At 45.6% G+C, this 20,890-nt stretch overlaps 1 protein-coding gene across 2 annotated transcripts; it reads right to left on the bottom strand.

Moving 5' to 3' along the window:
* Nucleotides 1-3,178: 3,178 nt before the first annotated feature.
* Nucleotides 3,179-20,686, bottom strand: LOC132390175 (zinc finger protein 420-like). Of its 2 annotated transcripts, none has more exons than XM_059962776.1 (3): nt 20,568-20,686; nt 12,824-12,990; nt 3,179-5,465 (listed from the first exon to the last, which is right to left on the bottom strand). In XM_059962776.1, exon 3 carries the CDS (start codon nt 5,068-5,070, stop codon nt 3,427-3,429), a length of 1,644 nt encoding a protein of 547 aa, XP_059818759.1. In that variant the 5' UTR covers nt 5,071-5,465; nt 12,824-12,990; nt 20,568-20,686; the 3' UTR covers nt 3,179-3,426. The 2 variants fall into 2 exon arrangements, with proteins under 2 accessions (XP_059818759.1, XP_059818760.1); XM_059962777.1 differs by having other exon boundaries at nt 20,620-20,658.
* Between the last annotated feature and the right edge of the window lie 204 nt (nt 20,687-20,890).

Here is a 20,890-nt window from a genome sequence, read left to right as displayed (position 1 = left end):
TTTACCCACAGCTTGACAAATGTGACAGGTTCTGCAAAAGGTCACAACATCTTTCCTCAAATTAGGCTAGTAGAATTATTTCATAATCCTGTTTGCAGTTTTATTCACTCCAAAATGTTGATCTAAGGGCATACTGTGGGCCACAATAAAACTTCAGTCCTATAAACTTTAGGAACAACAACTTAGTGAACAATTGTCTACTCCTAACTCGCTGGAATAGCAGGAGGCCCTCACATCCTCATTAACACTCCGTCCTTGAGATAATACCCTCCTGGCACTTTCTTAATCTCATCATCTGACAGAGTGGTTTCTTTTAAAGCTTCAGCCTAAGGTTCTCAGTTCTGTTCTGCTATAAACTCCTTCCTAGGCTGGCATAAATCTTCCTCATTCGACTTACTACCTGAATCCTGTTGAAACAATGAAAACAGAAAAGTCCCTGACAAGTCATCATAACCTGAATCCCGATTTTGGCTATCATGGGTATCAGAATCATGCTGCACAGAACCATCTGCGTCAGCAGACTTTTTAGCCATACTTCGAGTTCCTGCGCAGGAAGGATAAATGTTAAAATCCATCTGTGGGTCGTCAGTGGTTGGCTTAGTTGTCAATTGCACTGCAGGAACAACTTTACCATCTGCCAGGTCATTCCCTAACAGCAAAGTAACATCTTCCATCGGTAAACTGGAGCACAATCCGATCTCAACAGGTCCCGAAACCAACCCTGACTGTAAAGTTACCTTGAGCAACGGCACAGAAACCACACCGTTCCCAATGCCTTTAATAAGATTTACCTCACTAGTGTCAGACTCATCACCAAACTTTAGAACGCTGTCTAATATAAGTGACTTAGAAGCCCCAGTAACTCGAAGAATTTTCACTGGTACCAGGGTTGACCCTTCCTTTACTAATACAAACCCATCAGACATAAAATGATCGAACACCTTCTTAACTCGGTCAGACCTCTCAGTCCGTAACTGAGCCTCAACAGAATGTTCAGAACCCTGTGGGTTTATAGGTGCTTCAACATACTGATCACAGGCATTCGGGACTGACTCCTTTTACTTTTCCTATCTGAGCCTCAACAGAATGTTCAGAACCCTGTGGGTTTAAAGGTGCTTCAACATACTGATCACAGGCATTCGGGACTGACTCCTTTTACTTTTCCTATCTGAGCCTCAACAGAATGTTCAGAACCCTGTGGGTTTAAAGGTGCTTCAACATACTGAACACCGGCATTTGGGACTGCCTCCTTTTCCTTTTTCTTCCCCAGGAAGGAACAATTAGCCATCAAATGACCAGCTTTCTTACAATAGTAACAAGGAAGACCAGAATATGTCTCCTTCAACTGTTTCCCTTCATCATTACTCTTTTCACTAGTTCCAGCTTTAATTTCTGGTTTGCCCTGGTTCTCCCTGCTACTCTTTTGGAAGCTCGTACTCTGGGTGAATTTGACCTTGTGGGTTAAAGCAAACATCTACTAATCCGGCAGACTCCTGCAAAGTGGCAGCATCGTTTTCATCTGAATACGCTGTATGTCATCAGGGACGCAGCCTTAGAATTCATCAATTAAAACCAACTCTTTCAAGCTGTTAAAATCATCATTTATATTTTTACATGTGCACCAGCGGGTAATACACACAAACTTCTCATAAGCATATTCCATATACGTCCGGTTCCCAGATTTCCTCAAATTTATGAACTTCTGCCTGTATTATTCTGGGACCAACTCGTAAGCTTTGAGCACAGCCTGTTTCACTATGTCATAATCAGCTGCTTCATCAACTATCAAAGCAGAATAGGTTTGCTGAGCCTTCCCCTTAATTACACGTTGGAAGAGAATAGGCCAACCCTCTTTTGACTACTTTAAATTCTGAGCAACCTTCTCAAAATGCTGCAAGTATTTATCAACATTTGCCTTGTCAAATGGAGGTACCAATTTAACTTCCCAACTGGCCTCAAACTTATCACTAGAGTCTAACGCTAGACCCCTTTGCTGCAATCTCTCTATCTTTTCCAGCTCGAACAGCCTCTGTCTTTCTGCTTCCTCCCTCTGTTTTTCTGCCTCTCCAGCCTTAAATTGCCTCTGCCTTTCCGCAGCCTCCATCTTTAATTTTTCTCACTTGTACTGGAGCTCACGATGTTTACTTTCAGGAAATACCTCCAACTCTTCCACTTTAAACACACCCTCAGATACATAATGTTCAGCTATTATCCTCTGCATCTGTGCCCTCCTCATTGTCAATTTCTCCTTAGAAAGTTTTAACCTTCTAGCAAGACTCAACAACTCAATCGTTCTGGCGTCCACCAATGCCTCAGAGGTTGGCGCTTCCACAAGCCTATCAGCATCCGCTGCTGATTTTCCACAAGCAAATAAATCAAAAGGGATTTCCCCAAGTAAATCGATAATAAATCAATCAAAACGCCCCAAATTTGTTCATATTTCGGATGCAGGCCCCAATTTTATTAGGAACCATAAAACTTTAGAAACAAACCAGCAGCAATAGAGTTCACACTGGAGTCTGTTTTTTTTTATGTAAAAACCACTCTCTTTATTAGTATGTACTTATTATATAGAAACTTGAGCAAGATAAACAAAAGTTCACAGAGTAATGTGTATATATGTGTGTAAATGTAACTCCCAAACTATTGAGATTAGGGGAATCGAGACTGGGAGTCCTGAGATGGTAAAGTATGAAAGTTCAGTTCATTCACGGAATAGGTGATGTGAGAGAGATGTTTGTAATCCAGGCTAAATGTCGAGAGAAGGCAATTATGTTCCACAGGTTCCACGGTGGTAAAGCGAGAGAACAGTTGCTGTAGATTTTATCCGTCGTTCCAAATCCACATACAAATTATCTTCGAAAATGACTTGTCAAAAGGGGTACTGTCTTCAAGTGAATTACCACAACACACCCAGGCAAGGGTTAACACATCAGTGGTCTTCACAGGATATCCCAATCAGATCCACTCCTATGGATCAAACGAGGTGACAACCCCACATTCGATGTACATTATGTTGAATCAATAATTAACCCACACTTGTGGGCATAGGAAAGTCACAAATAGTGACCCTTGGCCACTAGTTCCTTTGTGTTGACTGTTCCATTTCTCCTCCTTCGTTTCTGTCTGGCTCTGAGTGTCTGTGTCCTCGGTTAATATTAAACAAGCTGCGAGTCAGTCTCAGTCTCTCTCTCTCTCTCTCTCTCTCTCTCTCTCTCTCTCTCTCTCTCTCTCTCTCTCTCTCTCTCTCTCTCTCTCTCTCTCTCTCTCTCTCTCTCTCTCTCTTCTCTCTTCTCTCTCTCTCTCATATAAAATAACAGTCCACAGCAAACGATACCTAGGGATACTTAACAACAACCACTCCCCATTGTGAACTGACTGATGTGCCAGTAGTTGGGATGACTGAATGTATCCGTTCGCACATTCTTAGCAGCTGAACGGCCTCTCCCCTGTGTGAACTCGCTGATGACTATGAAGGCTGGATGACTGAATGAATCCCTTCCCACATTCCGAGCAGGTGAATGGCCTCTCCCCAGTGTGAACTCGCTGATGTCTCTGTAAGTGGGACGTCTGAGTGAATCTCTTCCCACATTCTGAGCAGGTGAACGGCTTCTCCCCAGTGTGAACTCGCTGATGTCTCTGCAGGTGGGATGACTGAGTGAATTCCTTCCAACATTCTGAGCAGGTGAACGGCTTCTCCCCAGTGTGAACTCGCTGATGACTCTGTAGGTGAGATGACTCAGTGAATCTCTTCCCACATTCTGAGCAGGTGAACGGCTTCTCCCCAGTGTGAACTCGCTGATGTACCAGTAAGTTGAATGACTTAGAGAATCTCTTACCACAGACGGAGCAGGTGAAGGGCTTATCCCTAGTGTGAATTCGCTGATGTCTCTGTAGGTGGGATGACTGAGTAAATCTCTTCCCACATTCTGAGCAGGTGAATGGCTTCTCCCCAGTGTGAACTCGCTGATGACTCTGTAGGCGGGATGACTCAGTGAATCTCTTCCCACAGACTGAGCAGGTGAATGGCTTCTCCCCAATGTGAACTCGCTGATGATTCTGTAGGCGGGATGACTCAGTGAATCTCTTCCCACAGAATGAGCAGGTGAACGGCTTCTCACCAGTGTGAGCTCGATGATGTACCAGTAAGTTGGATGACTTACTGAATCTCTTCCCACAGACGGAGCAGGTGAATGGCTTCTCGCCTGTGTGAACTCGCTGATGTGTCTGCAGGTTACATGACAGAGTGAATCTCTTCCCACATTCTGAGCAGGTGAACGGCCTCTCTCCAGTGTGAACACGCTGATGAATCTTTAGGGTGGATGACCGATTGAATCCCTTCCCACAGACGGAGCAGGTGAACGGCTTCTCCCCAGTGTGAACTCGCTGGTGTCTCTGTAGATGGGATGTGTGAGTGAATCCCTTTCCACATTCTGAGCAGGTGAATGACCTCTCCCCAGTGTGAACTCGCTGGTGTCTCTGTAAATGGGATGTGTGAGTGAATCTCTTCCCACAGACTGAGCAGGTGAACGGCTTCTCCCCAGTGTGAACTCGTTGATGACTCTGCAGTTTGTATGAAACAATGAATCTCTTCCCACAGTCTGAGCAGATGAACGGCCTCTCTCCGGAGTGAACTCGCTGATGTCTCTGTAGGTTGGATGACTGAGTGAATCCCTTCCCACAAGTCGAGCAGGTGAATGGCCTCTCCCCAGTGTGAACTCGCTGATGACTCACTAGGGTGGATGAGTGAGTGAATCCCTTCCCACAGTCCGAGCAGGTGAACGGCTTCTCCCCAGTGTGAACTCGCTGATGACTTTCTAGTTTGGATGACTGAGTGAATCCCTTCCCACAGACTGAGCAGATGAACGGCTTCTCCCCAGTGTGAACTGGCTGGTGTGTCAGTAGGTGAGATGTCAAAGTCAATCCCTTCCCACAGTCTAAGCAGGTGAATGGCCGCTCGCCAGCGTCAGTTGACTGATGTCTCGGTAGGGGAATTGGTTTAGTGAATCCCTTCCCACAGTCCGAGCAGGTGAACGGCTGCTCCCCAGTGTGAACTCGCTGGAGCGCCATTAGGTGAGATGACCGAGTAAATCCTTCCCCAAAAATTCAGCAGATGACCATCCTCTGCCCAATGGAAACTGACTGGTGTGTCCACAGGTGGAATGACCGACTGAATCCCTTCTCACACACAGAGCAGTTGAATGTTCTTTCCCAGTGTGAAATTGCTGATGTAGCTTCAATTGAGGTGACCGAGTGAATCCATTCCCACTGAGTGAGCAGGTGAACGGTCTTTCTCCTGTCGAAAATGACGGGCGTGCCAGTTGGTCAGATGACCTAGTTGATCCCTCCCCTCAGTCTGAGCAGGAAGGACGGTCGACTCCACTATATAAATATCTGGATAGAGACAGCAAAACTGGCGTATCGTGTTTGAGATTCCTGGAGACAAATTCCTTTTCGTTTTTAACCTGTAAAAAGATTTACAAAGTCAATCAATGGGCGTAGGAAAACATTTCATATGAGATCACTTCAGTTGCCAAGGTGTGATCTGACATCACACTGTTACATTGAGGTTCAACCCAAGTTGGACAGAGAAATCATCTCCTGACTGGGCACAGTGCTGGTATCTGGAATGACCATCAGACTGTCTGATGTCCTTCCTTTCTCTATAAGAATGGGGCATTTCTGCCATCTCCAATTCGTGACGTGGCTCAGTTTGACTCTCTCCATGGGTATTATCCCCATTTCCCACTGAGCTGCATGGGTTCCTGGCGCCACAGTAACTGAAACACTCTCCCGGAATTAGACTTTGTTGACGTGCAGCTGGGATTTTCTTTTACCTGCTGTCAATTTAAAGTTCCAACAGTTTTAAAGCTTTCTGAAGATTTCCTGTCCGGATGAATGGTTGGTCTGCACAGCTGATAAAATGAACTATATGAATAATAGTATTATTTCATGTTCTTGTCACAGAATCAAGAAAGGTACAACACAGAAGCAGGCCCTTTGTTCCATCTAGTTTGTGTTGTTTTATTTAAGCAGTCTGTTCCCATACCCCGACCATCCAGGAACCAATACAATCCTCTTATATGTTGAAGTTGAGCACGCATGCACCAGTTAGGTTGTCTGCTCATTCCACACCTGGATGATCGTCTGTTTCAAGAAGTATCCCCTCATGTTCACCTTAATGTTTCACCTTTCACCCTTAATCCATGGCCTCTGGTTGTATTTCCCCCCAATCTCAGTGGGAAAACCCATTTTTGAAAAGTGAAAAAGCTTCCATTTACCCCATGTATAACTCTCATAATTTTGGTACAGCTTCATCAAATCTTCTCTCAATTCTTCTACATTGCAAGTAATAAAGTCGTGTCCTATTCAATGTTTCCTAATAACCCAAGTCTTCTAGACCTGGCAACATCCTTGTGAATTTTCTCTGAACTCTTTCAACCGCTTTTATATCTTTCATGTAGGTTCGTGAACAAAACTACACACAATACTCCAAAATGGGCCTCACCAGTGTCTTCGACAAGTCAAGAAAACATCCGTTTATTGTTTTCATTACTTTGGTTCATGAAGACCAATGGGCTGAATTTTTTCCCCATCACTATCTAACTATGATACCAGTTTCAGTGAATTAAGTACATATATTCCCAGGTCCCTTTCTTCTACAAAACTCCTCCGTGCCTGACCATTCACTTTGAGAGACCTCCATTGGTAGATAATACCAAAGTGCAACACCTCACACTTGTCTGCATTAAATACATTTTTCCATTTCTTAACCCATTTTCCCAGCGGGTCCAGATCGCACTGCAAGCCATGATAGTCTTCCTCACTGTCCACTACACGACCAGTCTTGGTGTGATCTACAAATCTGCTGATCCGGTTAAACACACCATTATCCAGATTTTTTGATATTACTGACAAACAACATCAGATCCAGCACTGATCCCTATGGCTCACCACTAGTCCCTGGCCTCTGGTCAGAGAGGCAACCATCTGCGACCACACTCTGGCTTCTCCCAAAGCCGGTGTCTCATCCAATTTACTATCTCGTCTTGAATGCTGAGTGACTGAACAGCTGAACAACATTGGTGTCCTCCAATCCTCCAGTATCTCACCTGCCACTAAGGATGATTTAACAATCTGTGGTAAGGCCCCAATAATTTCTGCACTTGTCTTCCGCAGGGTCCCATGGAACAACTTGTCAGGCCCTGGGGATTGATCCACACTAATTTGCCTCAAACCCCTCTGTAATCTGTACAGGGTCCATGAAGTTGATGCAGCTTTGCCTCAATTCTATAGACTCTGTGTCCATCTCCTGAGTAAATACGGATGCAGAAAAAAAATCTTCCACATCTATTTTGTCTCCTCATATGGATTACCATTCAGATCTTCCAGAGGAATAATTTTTCCCTTGCAATCTTTTTGCTCATAACATATCTGCAGAATCCATGAGGATTCTCCTTCACCTTGTCTGCTTAGGCAACTTCATGTCTTCTTTTATTTCTTTCATAAGAGTTCACTTCAACTTCATGTAATTCATAAGTGCCCCATTTATTCCTCTCTGCCTGTAAATGGTCTGAACATCCTATTTATTGATCAGGGAGAGGAAAGCCAAAGGGGTGATAGAGTTGCATGCTGGGAGGTGGAGATAGGTCGGAGTAAAGTAAAGGTGCAGGGGCAATGGGAGTCTGACTAACAGAACAGAGAGTGGACAGGTTGTGGAGGCAGTTGTTGTTCAGTCCTCAGACAAAGTCAGGAATGAAAACGTTGAGCATGGTGCAGTGAATATGCTGAGCCCTGTATATTTCTATACAAGGAGCAGCGTAGGAAAGGCGGATGTGTTCAGGGCATGGATCAACACCTGGAATCAACACTAGGACCTGGCAACTGTGGACTGGGACAGGCTGCTTTATGGCAAAAGTGTGCTTGGTAAATGGGAGGCCTTCAAAGTGAAATCTTGAAAGTACAAAGCGGGTATGCGCTTGTCAGAATAAAAGGTAAAATAGAAACTGTAGGGAAACTGGGATTTCAAGAGATATTGAGATCCTGGTGAAGCACAAAGTGAATGGAGTTGCATAACAGGGATAGGCAGGCAGTTTCTTATGGAGCATAGGAAAAGCAAGGGAACACATAAGAAGTAAATCAGGATGTCTAAAATGTGTGGGAGTCCCACACATTGATTGGGGCTTCCATACTGTTAAAGGTCTAGATGGGTTAGAGTTTGTGAAATGTGTTCAGAAAAGTTTTCTAAATCAATATATAGATATACCAACTAGGGAGGATGTAATATTAGATCTCCTATTAGGAAATGAGCTAGGGGAGGTGGACGGAATTGTGTGCAGGGGAACACTTTGTTTCCATTGTTCATAACGTCATTAGTTTCAACTTGATCATGGACAAAGATAGATCTGGTCCTCGGGATGAAGTTATAAACTGGAAAAAAGCCAGATTTGAAGAAATGAGAAAGGATCTAAAACGCGTAGATTGGGACAAGTTGTTCTCTGGCACGAATGTGATTGGTAAGTGGGAGGCCTTCAACGAAGAAATTTTGAGAGTGCAGATTTTTTTTTGTTCTTGTTAGGGGTAAAGGCAATACGAATAACTATAAGGAACCTTGGTTCTCGAGGGATATTGGAACTCTGATAAAGAAAAAGACATATATGTATAACATGTATAGGCAACAGGGAGGAAATAAGATGCTTGAGGAGTATAAAAAGAGTAAGAAAATATTTGAGAAAGAAATCAGGAGGGTTAAAAGAAGACATGAGATTGCTTTGGCAGTCAGGGTGAAGGATAATCCTAAGAGCTTCTACAGGTATGTTAAGAGCAAAGGGATAGATAAATCCCCTGGACCTGACAGGGTATTCACTCGGACTTTGAAGGAGACTGGTGTTGAAATTGCAGGGGCCCTGAGTGAAATACTTATAATGTCGATATCCACCGGTCAGGTGCCGGAGGATAGCTCTTGTATTTCCGTTGTTTAAAAGTGGGTCAAAAAGTAAGCCGGGAAATTATAGGCCGGTAAGTTTGACATCTGTAGTAGGTACATTATTGGAAGGGGTACTAGGAGATAGGGTGTACAAGTATTTGGATAGACAGGGACTTAACAGGAAAGTGGATGAAGGGAAGGCAGTGGATGTTGTATACATGGACTTCAGTAAGGCTTCTGACAAGGTCCCGCATGGGAGGTTAGTTATGTTGATTCAGTCGCTAGGTATACATGGAGAGGTAGTAAATTGGATTTGACATTGGCTCAATGGAAGAAGCCAGAGAGTGGAAGTGGAGGATTGCTATGCTGAATGGAGGCCTGTGACTAGTGGTGTGCCACAGGGATCAGTGCTGGGTCCATTGTTCTTTGTCATCTATATCAGTGATCTGGATGCTAATGTGGCATTAGCAAATTTGCTGATGATACAAACATTGGAGGTGCAGTTGACAGTGAGGAAGGCTTTCAAAGCTTGCAGAGGGTTGCAGGAATGGGCTGCAAAAATGGCAGATGGAGTTTAATGCGGACAAGTGTGAGGTATTGTACTTCGGAAGGTCAAACCAAGGTAGAACATACAAGGTAAATGGTCGGACAATGAGGAGTGCAGTAGAGCAAAGGGATCGGGAAGTACAGATTCATAATTCCCTAAAAGTTGCGTCACAAGTAGATAGTGTTGTAAAGAGAGCTTCTGGTACTTTGGGCTTTATGAATCAAAGTGTTGAGCATAAGAGTTGGAATGTAATGTTGAGGTTGTTTAAGACATTGGTGAGACAGAATTTGTGAGACAGAAATTGGTGAGACAGATTGTCTGCAGTTTTGGTCACCTAATTACAGGAAGGATATAAATAAGTTTGAAAGAGCGGAGAGAACGTTTACAAGGATGTTGCCAGGACTTGAGAAACTGAGTTACAGAGCAAGGTTGAATAGGTTAGGACTTTATTCCCTGGAGCGTAGGAGAATGAGGTGTGATTTGATAGAGGTGTATAAAATTATGGTGGGTATAGATAGAGTGAATGCAAGCAGGCCTTTTCCACTGACGCCAGGGGAGAAAGAAAAAGAGAGGTTATGGTTAAAGGGTGAACGGGGAAAAGTTTAAAGGGAACATGGCGGGGGGCTTCTTCACACAGAGACTGTTGGGAGTGTGGAAAGAGCTGCCAGATGAAGTGGTGAATGCAGGTACACTTTTAACAGTTAAGAAAAACTTGGACAGGTATATGGATGACAGGGGTATGGAGGGATACGGTCCAGTTGCAGGTCCGTGGGAATAGGCAGAAAAATGATTTGGCACAGCCAAGAAAGGCCAAAAGGCCTGTTTCTGCGCTGTAGTGTCCTTTGGTTCTACGGATCTGGCCCGCCAGGAGTATCTTATAAAGACCTTATCGTTTCCAACTCCATCAGCACCATCGACAGCCCATTCCACGCACACCATTTGCGTAAAAGAAACTACCCCTGACATCTCCTCTGTACCTACTTACAAGCTCCTTAAAAGTATGCCCTCTCGTGCTATCCATTTCAGCCCTGCAAAAAAGCCTCTGACTATCCACACGATCAATGCCTCTCATTATCTTGTATATCTCTATCAGGTCACCTCTCCTCCCAGGTCGCTCCAAGGAGAAAAGACGGAGTTCACTCAACTAATTCTCATAACGCGTGCTCTTCAAATCCTGGCATCATCCTTGTAAATCTCCTCTGCACCATTTCTATGGTTTCCACATCCTTGTAGTGAGGCGACCAGAATTGAAAACAAGGCTCCGTGGGGTCTGACCAGGGTCCTATATAGCTGCAACATTACCTCTCAGCTCTTAAACTCAATCCCATGACTGATGAAGGCCCAGAGTCAACCTGCGTAACTGCTCTGAGTGCCTTATGGACTCGGACCCCAGGATCCTGCTGATCCTCATATACAAAGACCATTACCGAGGATCTGGAACCCAGAAAGATCCCAGTTACAAACGGCACTTGGCATTTCAGTATGTTGATGTACGTAGAGTATGGGATGAGGTGGAGAGCGCTGGGTGTGACGAGAGGGAGGGAGAGAGTGGCAAAGAGGGAGGGAGGGGGAGAGGGTTGGGTTCAGAGAGAGTGAGAGAGAGCGAAGGGGGGAAAGCTTAGGATGAGCGGTGCATTTAGAGGGTGAGAGAGAGAGGAAGACAGTGTGGGATACGGGTGCCAACAGGGAGATTGCATGGGAGAGCAAGGGGAGAGGGTAAGACATTGGAAGAGAGATTGAGAGGGAGAGGGTTAGAAATGGAGGAGCTTACAGAGAGGCAGAGGTGAGAGAGACGAGTTTGAGTGAGGTGACAGGGTGCATGAGAGAGGAGGACATGGAGAGGGGAAGACAGAGGGTGACTGAGATTGGGAGTGGGATAGCAGGTGATAGGGGTAGGGACAGGGATTGTGGGATGGGAGAGAGAATGGAAGAGTAAGATAAACAGATGGACAGAGTGTGAGAAATGAAAAGAGGCATGAGAGAGTGAAGAGATGAAGAGAGACGAGAGAGGAGTACGATTTGTCAATAGAGGAGTAGAGGCAGTGGTGAGAGTAGAAAGCGAGGAAAGGGGTGATAGAGAGTGGGAGACTAGTCGAATAGGGGTGTAACAGAGGGGTAGAGAAGGGGGGAGAGGGAGAAAGGCGATGAGGAAGCAAGGATGATTGAGAGCGGTGATGATAAGGAAGGGGTGAGGGAGAGGCGAGATGGTGACGGCGAGAGGGAGAATGAAGTAAGGGCTGGGGTAGAGGGCCGGATAATGAAGAGGGACTGGGAGGAGGGAGTGATGAGGGAGCCAGTGTATGTAGCTGGAGTGAGGGGGAAAGGCGAACAGATGGTGTGCCTGATTAGAATTGTTTGACTATCTTTTTATTCAGTCCTCACTTGCGCGATCGTAAATCATGTATGTTCACAAGTCACCGAACAAATCCACCGTGAGATTACGTTTCCACGCCGGGAGTTTGACCACGTACAGTTTGGGTCTCCATTTCCGACAGCGGGGAGTTTGACCACATACGGTTCGGGTCTCCATTTCCGACAGCGGGGAGTTTGACTACATACGGTTTCGGTCTCCATTTCGGACATCGGGGAGTTTGACCATGTACGGTTCGGGTCTCCATTTCCGACAGCGGGGAGTTTGACTACATACGGTTTCGGTCTCCATTTCGGACATCGGGGAGTTTGACCGCATACTGTTCGGGTCTCCTTTTCGGACAGTGTGGAGTTTGACTGCATAAGGGGACCTACTGCAGGTCACAGCACGATGTCAACCGCAGCTAATGCCGGGGTCTTTCCGTTTCATTTGACGTGAGGAAGGGGTTGATCTCGGGTTTGTGTAAATCGAGGGCTGGTTGCAGTGGGAACGGGTCGGGACTGAGCCGGACAGCAAACAGATAATTGGCAGGAAGCAGAGGGTGAGAGGCTGTTTCTTGAACTCCAGTCCCGAGCTTAGTGACGTTCCCTGGGGTTACGCCCATTGTTACTTGTCATCTAGGTCAATAATTTGGTTAAGAAAGTACAGGGTATGGGTGGAGAGTTTGCAGCAAGTTCAAACAATCACTCTTTTTGAAAGACAGTCAGTATAAACACTCCCCTCTCTTTCCCTCTCCCCACTCAGAACTGACCTGAAGCTACTTCAGGAGAGGCAAGATCTTGAACTGAGTAAACTCTGTGAGTGAGATGGACTGGTTTTCAATGGCTGTGCTGCTCGGAGCTTATTACCTGGAGTGATTTTGACTGGGTCTGACAGAGACATAACTGGTTCTTCTGTGCACATTCAGTCTCACTCCAACTTCCTACCTTCCCTTGTACAGGTATGTAATGTCTAAAGTGTTTGAGTAAATGAGACTAACCAAACTTTCTCCTGACTGGATCCTGGAATCTTCGATTCGGAAGAGTCCTCTCCAGTTGATGCTCTCAGTCCTCGGGCTGGTTCACTTGTTGCTGTTCCCTCGTCTTCAGTAGTGGTTTGCTTCCGGTTGGGGTTCTTCTTCAAATAAATCTCTCACCGCAGGTCTAACTTTAGCATAAAAGATAATGAAGCACATTATCAATAAAAAAGGAGGACCAAGCTTGTCTACTAAATGTTACTAAGAACAAAACTGACTGATATTTAAATTTTGAAGGCAGATATAATGATCTCAGTGAACAACCTTTTATTGACCCTCACACATCACAAAATGATATGGGATAAGAAGGAGCCATCATTCAGTCATGGTAAAACATAAGATACAGGAACACAATTAGGTGATTCCATCCAACTGTTCTGCCCCACCACTCAACCATGGCTGAGAATTATTCCAACAGCATATTCCTGACTTCCTTCTGTAACCCTGACGTGACTTAGCAATCATGAATATATTAATCTATGTCATAAATACACTCAATGGCAGCCTCAACCTACCCCTGCGGCAACAAATTCTACAGATCAGACAGCTTTTGGCCATTGTTGTTCTTATCTCAGTTTTAAACGGAAGCATTTTTATTCTGAGATTGTGCTGTAAGATTACAGACTCTCCGTCTGAAGGAAACGTCCTCTCCATGTCCACTGTATCCAGTCTTTTCAGCATTCGGCAGGTTTACTTAACAATATATTGCCCCCACCACCCCCACCGTCACTCTGAAATTCATTGAGAACCATCAAATGCTCCTCATACATAAAGCCGATCATTCCTGAGATTATTTTTGTAATCCTTCTTAGCAATAACCGTACTGAACACATTTCCAGGAAAAACAGATAAATAGGTACCAGGATAATTTACAAGGAAAAGTTCTGCTTTCCTCACTGTTCTACTATCACAGAACGAGTCATTTCCATTTGCCTGACTTCCACCGAGTGACAGACAGGTGACAGTGAGGGGGGGGGGGTGTGGTTTCCAAACACAGTTTGGACACCAAAGCTCACGAGTCTATTTCTACTGTTGTAAAGACGGATCAGCACATTTACTCATAGCCTCTCCCTGTGTGGATGGACTGGTAACCCATCTTCTCCTCAGTAGCAGTCTTTGCTTCCAAAGGAACTCCAGGAAAAAAAAACCCAATAGATCCCAGACCAGGAATACTCTCTCAACACCTCATAAGTCCAAGCAGCTCGATCGCCGGGCCCTTTTTACCTGGATCAAAAACTGTGATATCCAGTTCCCAACCTCACAGGGTCAAACAGCTGAACCTCATTTAACAACCCTGAGAGTCTCACACATCGTCCCCCCACCCCCCACATCTCACACTGGGTAGTGAAATCCCTGATTTCCCCACAACCAATGTCCAGCTGCTGGAAATTTCAGCTTTATTGCAGTAGGACGGCCATCCAGCTCCATCTGTAGAAGCACTAACCAAAGTCAGAGCCAAAACACCGACAGGTCCATATGCCTGGAATGCCGATCACAGGATTATAGCCCAAGCACCAACTCTCCCAGTACGCTTTGCTGCCAGTAAAATGCTGCAGTGTGTCAGCCAGTCACAGTTCAAATACCAGCACCTCCACAATAATGCATTCCAGATAACAAAGAACGATTCTGGAATTGACTCAACGAGGCCAAAGGTACAAAAGAACACTTCACAATGAAGACAACTGTTGCAGGAAAAATTGCTGATGGATAATATTGAGGTGTGGGATACAGGGTGGACAGAAGTTGTCCGAGATGGTTGATGTACATCACTGAAGCGGGCGGGGGGTGGGGGTTAGGAGACTGGGCAGAGGTTGAACGAGATGGGCCGGGATGAGCAGATGGAACCAGGTGGGAGAAGGGATCAAGGACAATCACTGATGGTCCTCCAGTAACACACATATACTGAATTAATAGTATATACTACTGCATAAAAGATTCTAAAATGACAAAGTTAGAGCAACCAATAAGAACTTTGCCATATATACTTTGATGCTCACCAATTTTTACATTAACACACCATAGAAGTTTTTTTTTGAAGAAGTTACGAGGAACGTTGACGAGGGTAAGGCAGTGGATGTAGTCTATATGGACTTCAGCAAGGCCTTTTGACAAAGTTCCACATGGAAGGTTAGTTAAGAAGGTTCAGTCGTTAGGTATTAATGCTGGAGTAATAAAATGGATTGCACAGTGGCTAGATGGGAGATGCCAGAGAGTAGTGGTGGATAATTGTTTATTGGGATGGAGGCCGGTGACTAGCGGTGTGCCTCAGGGATCTCTTTTGGGCCCAATGTTGTTTGTAATATACATAAATGATCTGGATGATGGGGTGGGAAATTGGATTAGTAAGTATGCCGATGATACTAAGGTAGGAGGTGTTGTGGATAATGAGGTGGGTTTTCAAAGCTTGCAGGGAGATTTATGCCGGTTAGAAGAATGGTCTGAACGTTGGCAGATGGAGTATAATGCTGAGAAATGTGAGGTTCTACATTTTGGCAGGAATAATCCAAATAGAACATACAGGGTAAATGGTAGGGCATTGAGGAATGCAGTGGAACAGAGATCTAGGAATAACAGTTCATAGTTCCCTGAAGATGGAGTCTCATGTAGATAGGGTGGGGAAGAAGGCTTTTGGAATGCTACCCTTTATAAATCAGAGCATTGAGTACAGAAGTTGGGATGTAATGTTAAAATTGTACAAGGCATTGCTAAGGCCAAATTTGGAATATTGTGTACTGTTCTGGTCACCGAATTATAGGAAAGATATCAATAAATTAGAGAGAGTGCAGGGACTATTTACTAGGATGTTACCTGTGTTTCAGCACTTAAGTTACAGAGAAAGGTTGAACAGGTTAGGTCTCTATTCATTGGAGCGTAGAAGGTTGAGGGGGGATTTGATCGAGGTATTTGAAATTTTGAGAGGGATAGATAGAGTTGACGTGAATAGGCTGTTTCCATTGAGAGCAGGGGAGATTCAAACAAGAGGACATGATTTGAGAGTTAGGGGGCAAAAGTTGAAGGGAAACACGAGTGGGTATTTCTTTACTCAGAGAGTGATAGCTGTGTGGAATGAGTTTCCTGTAGAAGTAGTAGAGGCCAGTTCAGTTGTGTCATTTAAGGTAAAATTGGATAGGTATATGGACAGGAAAGGTGTGGATGGTTATGGGCTGAGTGCGGGAAGGTGGGATTAGGTGAGATTAAGAGTTCGGCACGGACTAGGAGAGCCGAGATGGCCTGTTTCCGTGCTGTGATTATTATATGGTTATAGAAAATTCCCCATCCAGATACTTCACGCCTTTGTATGGTAACCGCTCCGCCCGTGACTGTGAGGAACCGCGGAGACCTTTGGATACAGATCAGCACATCACAGAAACCATCTACCCCCTAGACTTCACAGTCGCTCGGTAAAGCAGGCAATGAAATCAAAGATGCCCACAACCTGGGACGTTCTCCTTTCTCACCCACCCCAGTCCGGGAGAAGACACAACAGCCAAAAATCTCCAGGTCAAATGCAAGGAGCCTCAGGAAGCGAGGCGAGTTGGGGGAAGTTAACGGGACTCAGGGGCCAACATCAGATTTCCCCAGCACAATAAAAAGGAAGTATCACCACCCATCCGGGAACTTTCAACACACCACGTGATCTTGCATCACAAAGCAAGATCTGCGGCACACAGCCTCACGTGAGCTGTTGGCGGGAGTTCCATTTCAATTTTGCGAAAATAGACTGCCTGGGCTCCTGGTTTGGATCATTCAATGTAGATTAAGTGAAGTCGACACATTATTGACGAGGCCATATAACTGGGTTCTAAATGAATTATTGGCTTTCAGTTCGGTGCTCACGACCAACATCAGATCTCCTCGCTCGGGATCGGTCTCAATACTACCGATGGGAAAGTGATATCTCTGGCCTGCAGGTAGTGATCCCGAACCCGGCTCCTCGACCCAGGAGTCGAGGGACCTTTCCCTATACCGCAGACTGATCGCTTCAGCACTGAGCGGAACCGAAAACACAGTCACCCGGAGACAGTTAGCATGCGCGCAGTGATTGTTGCATCATACGGAGGGCGGGGCCTCGGAAACAGACGCATTTCAGGGAGTGATGAACATGGACTCCAATATCCTTCTGATCATCGACACTGTTCAGGGTTTTGCATTTAAGGGTATCTCTTTGCATTTAACAGTGTATACTGTCTCTCTGAATTCGACCGAACAAGCTGCCGAGATGATCATCACTTCTCAAATCTAACAGAATTCGCTCAGGTCTCTCAGGTATTACCAAGTGCACAAGAACGGGAAGGTACTGGAACAGAGAAGGACTGACTTGTAGCAGCAACACAAGCATGTTCACTCAGATAACACACAGAAAATAAATTATACTATTCTGTCAGTAAGAATATAGAAATGTTTTATGTTATTAATAATATATAAAATACATTGTGTCATGATCAATATACAAATGTACATTTTGTGTCAGTAACAGTCTTGGAAATGTTGAATTTGGTTCCTCAGTCAAATAGTTGACTCAGTTTGGGAACAACTGGGCTCCTAGTTCCGGCCCTTGCAACACCCACAGGGACATTCCTCAGTGAACAAATCTGTAATTGTCCCTCACACGTAATAAAACCTGATATGGAAAGGGTCATCGTTCAGTCATGGGAAGACAGAAGACAGAGGAACAGAACGAGGAAATTCGGTCCATCGAGTCTGCTCCACCATTCAGCCATGCCTGATATTTATTTCAACACCATATCCCCACCTTTTCCATTCCGTAACGTTTAAGCTAAAATTGTAATGGCTGCCTTTACCCTTCCTTGTGCTGCATTCAATAAATTATCTGGTATTTCCTGGTAACAAAAAACTATTTCAGAAATAACTCAGTAAGGCAAAATACTTCACAATGAAGACAACGGTAGGAGAAAGATTGTTGATGAATAATCATTCGTGAGATACAGACTGGACAGAAGTTCAACAAGATGGTTGATATATATCACTGAGTTGGTGGGACAGAGGCTGGACAGAGGTTGACCCAGATCGGCAGGGGATGAGCAGATGGAGCCAGATGGGAGAATGGGATCAAGAGCGATCTCTGATGTTCCTCCCGCAATACACAAATCCTGAAATAATAGTACACACTAGTAGATAACAGATTCCAATATAACAAAGCCAGAACAAACAATAAGAATTTTAGTATGTGCCCTTTTCTACTCTACGCACTTTATCAATGCTCCGCAGGAAGTCTCCCATCCTGATCCTTCACATCTTCATACGGCTACTCTCTCTTCCTTTAAATGAATGAAATAGCGAGAACTGTGGGCACAGATGAGTACATCATAGAATCCAATCTCCCCTCCATCGACTCAGTCAACACTTCCCACTGCCTCAATAAAGCAGCCTATGCTTTAGTGTGATAGAATCAGAGATGTTCCTGCCAACACGGACTGACTGTGGTCTCTCTGTCAAGAAATCCAGAAGCCAGCGACACATGGCAGTGTTAAGGCCAAGTAGCGACAGTTTCTCCACTAGTCTCTGCGGCATGATGGTATTGAACGCTGAACTGAAATTAATGTACCGGATTTTGGCATAAGTGTCCAAGTGAGAGAGAACTGTGTGCAGTGTGGTGGATATTGCATCCTCCGTAGAGCGATTTTGACGATAAGCAGACTGTAGAGGATCCAGCGATGCGAGGAGGCCGGCTGTGATATGAGGCTTGACAAGCCGTTCGAAACATTTCATCACTATGTGGGTCAGGCCAATGGGACGGTCATCATTCAGACAGGCTACAACTGATTTCTTTGCCACAGGGTTGATTGTGGAGGCCTTGAAGCACCCGGGGACAATGGCTTGACTAGGAGATGTTGAAAATGTCGGACAGGACATCTGCAAATACATCAGCACATTCCTTGAGCACACGTTCTCTCATCGCTGGATCCTCTACAGCTTGCTTATCGTCCAAATCGCTCTACGGAGGACGCAATATCCACCACACTGCACACAGTTCTCTCGCACTTGGACAACAAAGACCCTTATGCCAGAATCCGGTACATTGATTTCAGTTCAGCGTTCAATACCATCATCCCGCAGAGACTAGTGGAGAAACTGTCGCTGCTTGGCCTTAACTCTGCCATGTGTCGCTGGATTCTGGATTTCTTGACAGCGAAACCACAGTCAGTCCGTTTTGGCAGGAACATCTCTGACTCCATCACACTGAGCACTGGATCCCCACAAGGCTGTGTGCTTAGCACATTGCTGTTTACACTGGTAACACATGACTGTGCAGCCAGATTCAAGGAGAACCTGACGAATAAATTTGCTGATGTTACCACAGTGGGGCTCATCAGCAAAAAAAATGAAACAATGTACAGAGAGGAGGTCAAACACCTGGCGAGCTGGTGCAGTGACAACAACTTGATGCATCATGTCACCAAAACCAAGGAGATGATTGTCGATTTCAGACGGTCTCAGTCTGAGCACACACCCCTCAGCATCAACGGCTCCACAGTGGAGAGAGTGGAAAACATCAAGTTCCTAGGGGTGCAGATGTCGGACAATTTCCCCTGGTACAGGAACAACACTGGGATTGTGAAACGAGCCCAGCAGAGATTGCACTTTCTGAGGAAGCTAAAACAAGCATCACTCCCCACTAACATCTTAACTACGTTCTACAGAGGAGTGGTTGAGAGTATGCTGACCTTTTGCATCACAACCTGGTACTCCAGCTGCAGTGCTGCCGACAAGAAAAGCCCTGCAGCGGGTGGTTAGGGGAGCAGAGAATGTTATTGGGGTCTCCCTACCTTCTGTCCAAGACCTCTTTCAGAGTCGATGCCTCCAGAAGACACGGTACATCATTAAAGGCCCCTCACACCGTCTCCATGAAGTGTTTGTTCTTCTGCCATCAGGCAAACGTTACAGGAGCATCAAAACTAAAACCACAAGGCTACTAAACAGCTTCCTCCCACAGGCAGTCAGACTGCTAAATAGCTGCTCCACCTGACTCTGCTGTGGACACTTTTAACTTCAACTGGACACTTATAACTTGATTTTAACTGACATGCGGCTGCTTTGTTTTACTATTTATTGCTGTGTTTATTATTTAGTGTTGCGTTTGTTATGTTATGATTGCACAGTTCCTGGGAAAAGCTGTCTCATCCTGCCCTGGAGAGCTGGTGTACGGTTAGAATGACAATAAAGTTTCTGAATCTGAATCATGGATGTGAACTTTCCAGTCCCCCGGGAGGACGTGAGAGATCTGGATCTCACTGTCCTGTCTGAATGGGGAAAGATGAATTTCTGATACACGTGGAGGAGCGTCCCGAGGGTTCGATTACTCTGTTTAACCCTCTCTGTCTGCAAGAGCACAACAGGCCGAACGGCCGCTTCCAGTGTTCTGGAAATATGTAAAACAATTATCAACGCCAGGCGTCGATCCAGGTGAAGTTTGGATCCGGGCCGGGTGATGGAGGTAAAGTTCACCAGGCACATCTTAATGGATGGGTTCAGTCTCGGCATCACCACCTCATCCCGCTCCTGGGACCAGAACACCAGGGGCTGAGCGGCGGCTCATCTCAGGCAGTTCGGTGTGACGGGCCCATAACTCGGACCGACCACGACAGGTTGTATCCAGGAAGCGGGACGAGGCCGCCAGTTCGAGGAGGTTGACGGGACTCTGCCCAACAACAGGGTCCCCTCCCCCGGGATCGGCTTCAGTACTCACCGATGGGAAATTGTCGGTCGCGTTCACCCCTAGTGACTGCCTCAATACTGACCGATGAGAACTTGATCAACTTGTTCCGCAGACAGTGATCGGTCCTCCGGCTCCGAGCAGACGATCCTCTTCAACACAGAACGGAAAGAAAACCCCGCCCGTCCGGAGACTGTGAGAGCGGGGGCGGGGCCTCGGAAACGGAAACCTGAGATACTGCAGATCTGCGTTTGAAATGGGAGCGAGAACCTGGATCACGGGACGGGTGGAGGGTCTCCCGTCTGAACCAGTGACTCTGCTCCTCGCCCCTCACACGCTGCCCGACCTACCTGCCG

Source organism: Hypanus sabinus, unplaced genomic scaffold, assembly GCF_030144855.1.
Source record: "Hypanus sabinus isolate sHypSab1 unplaced genomic scaffold, sHypSab1.hap1 scaffold_80, whole genome shotgun sequence".
Taxonomy (NCBI): Eukaryota; Metazoa; Chordata; class Chondrichthyes; order Myliobatiformes; family Dasyatidae; genus Hypanus; species Hypanus sabinus.
The sequence above is the reverse complement of the archived record's forward strand: the minus strand, read 5'-3'. Positions and strand labels throughout refer to the sequence as shown.

Coding starts and splice junctions, on each gene's coding strand:
- LOC132390175 (XM_059962776.1), bottom strand. CDS start 5,070: ATGGCGCTCCAGCGAGTTCACACTGGGGAGCAGCCGTTCACCTGCTCG.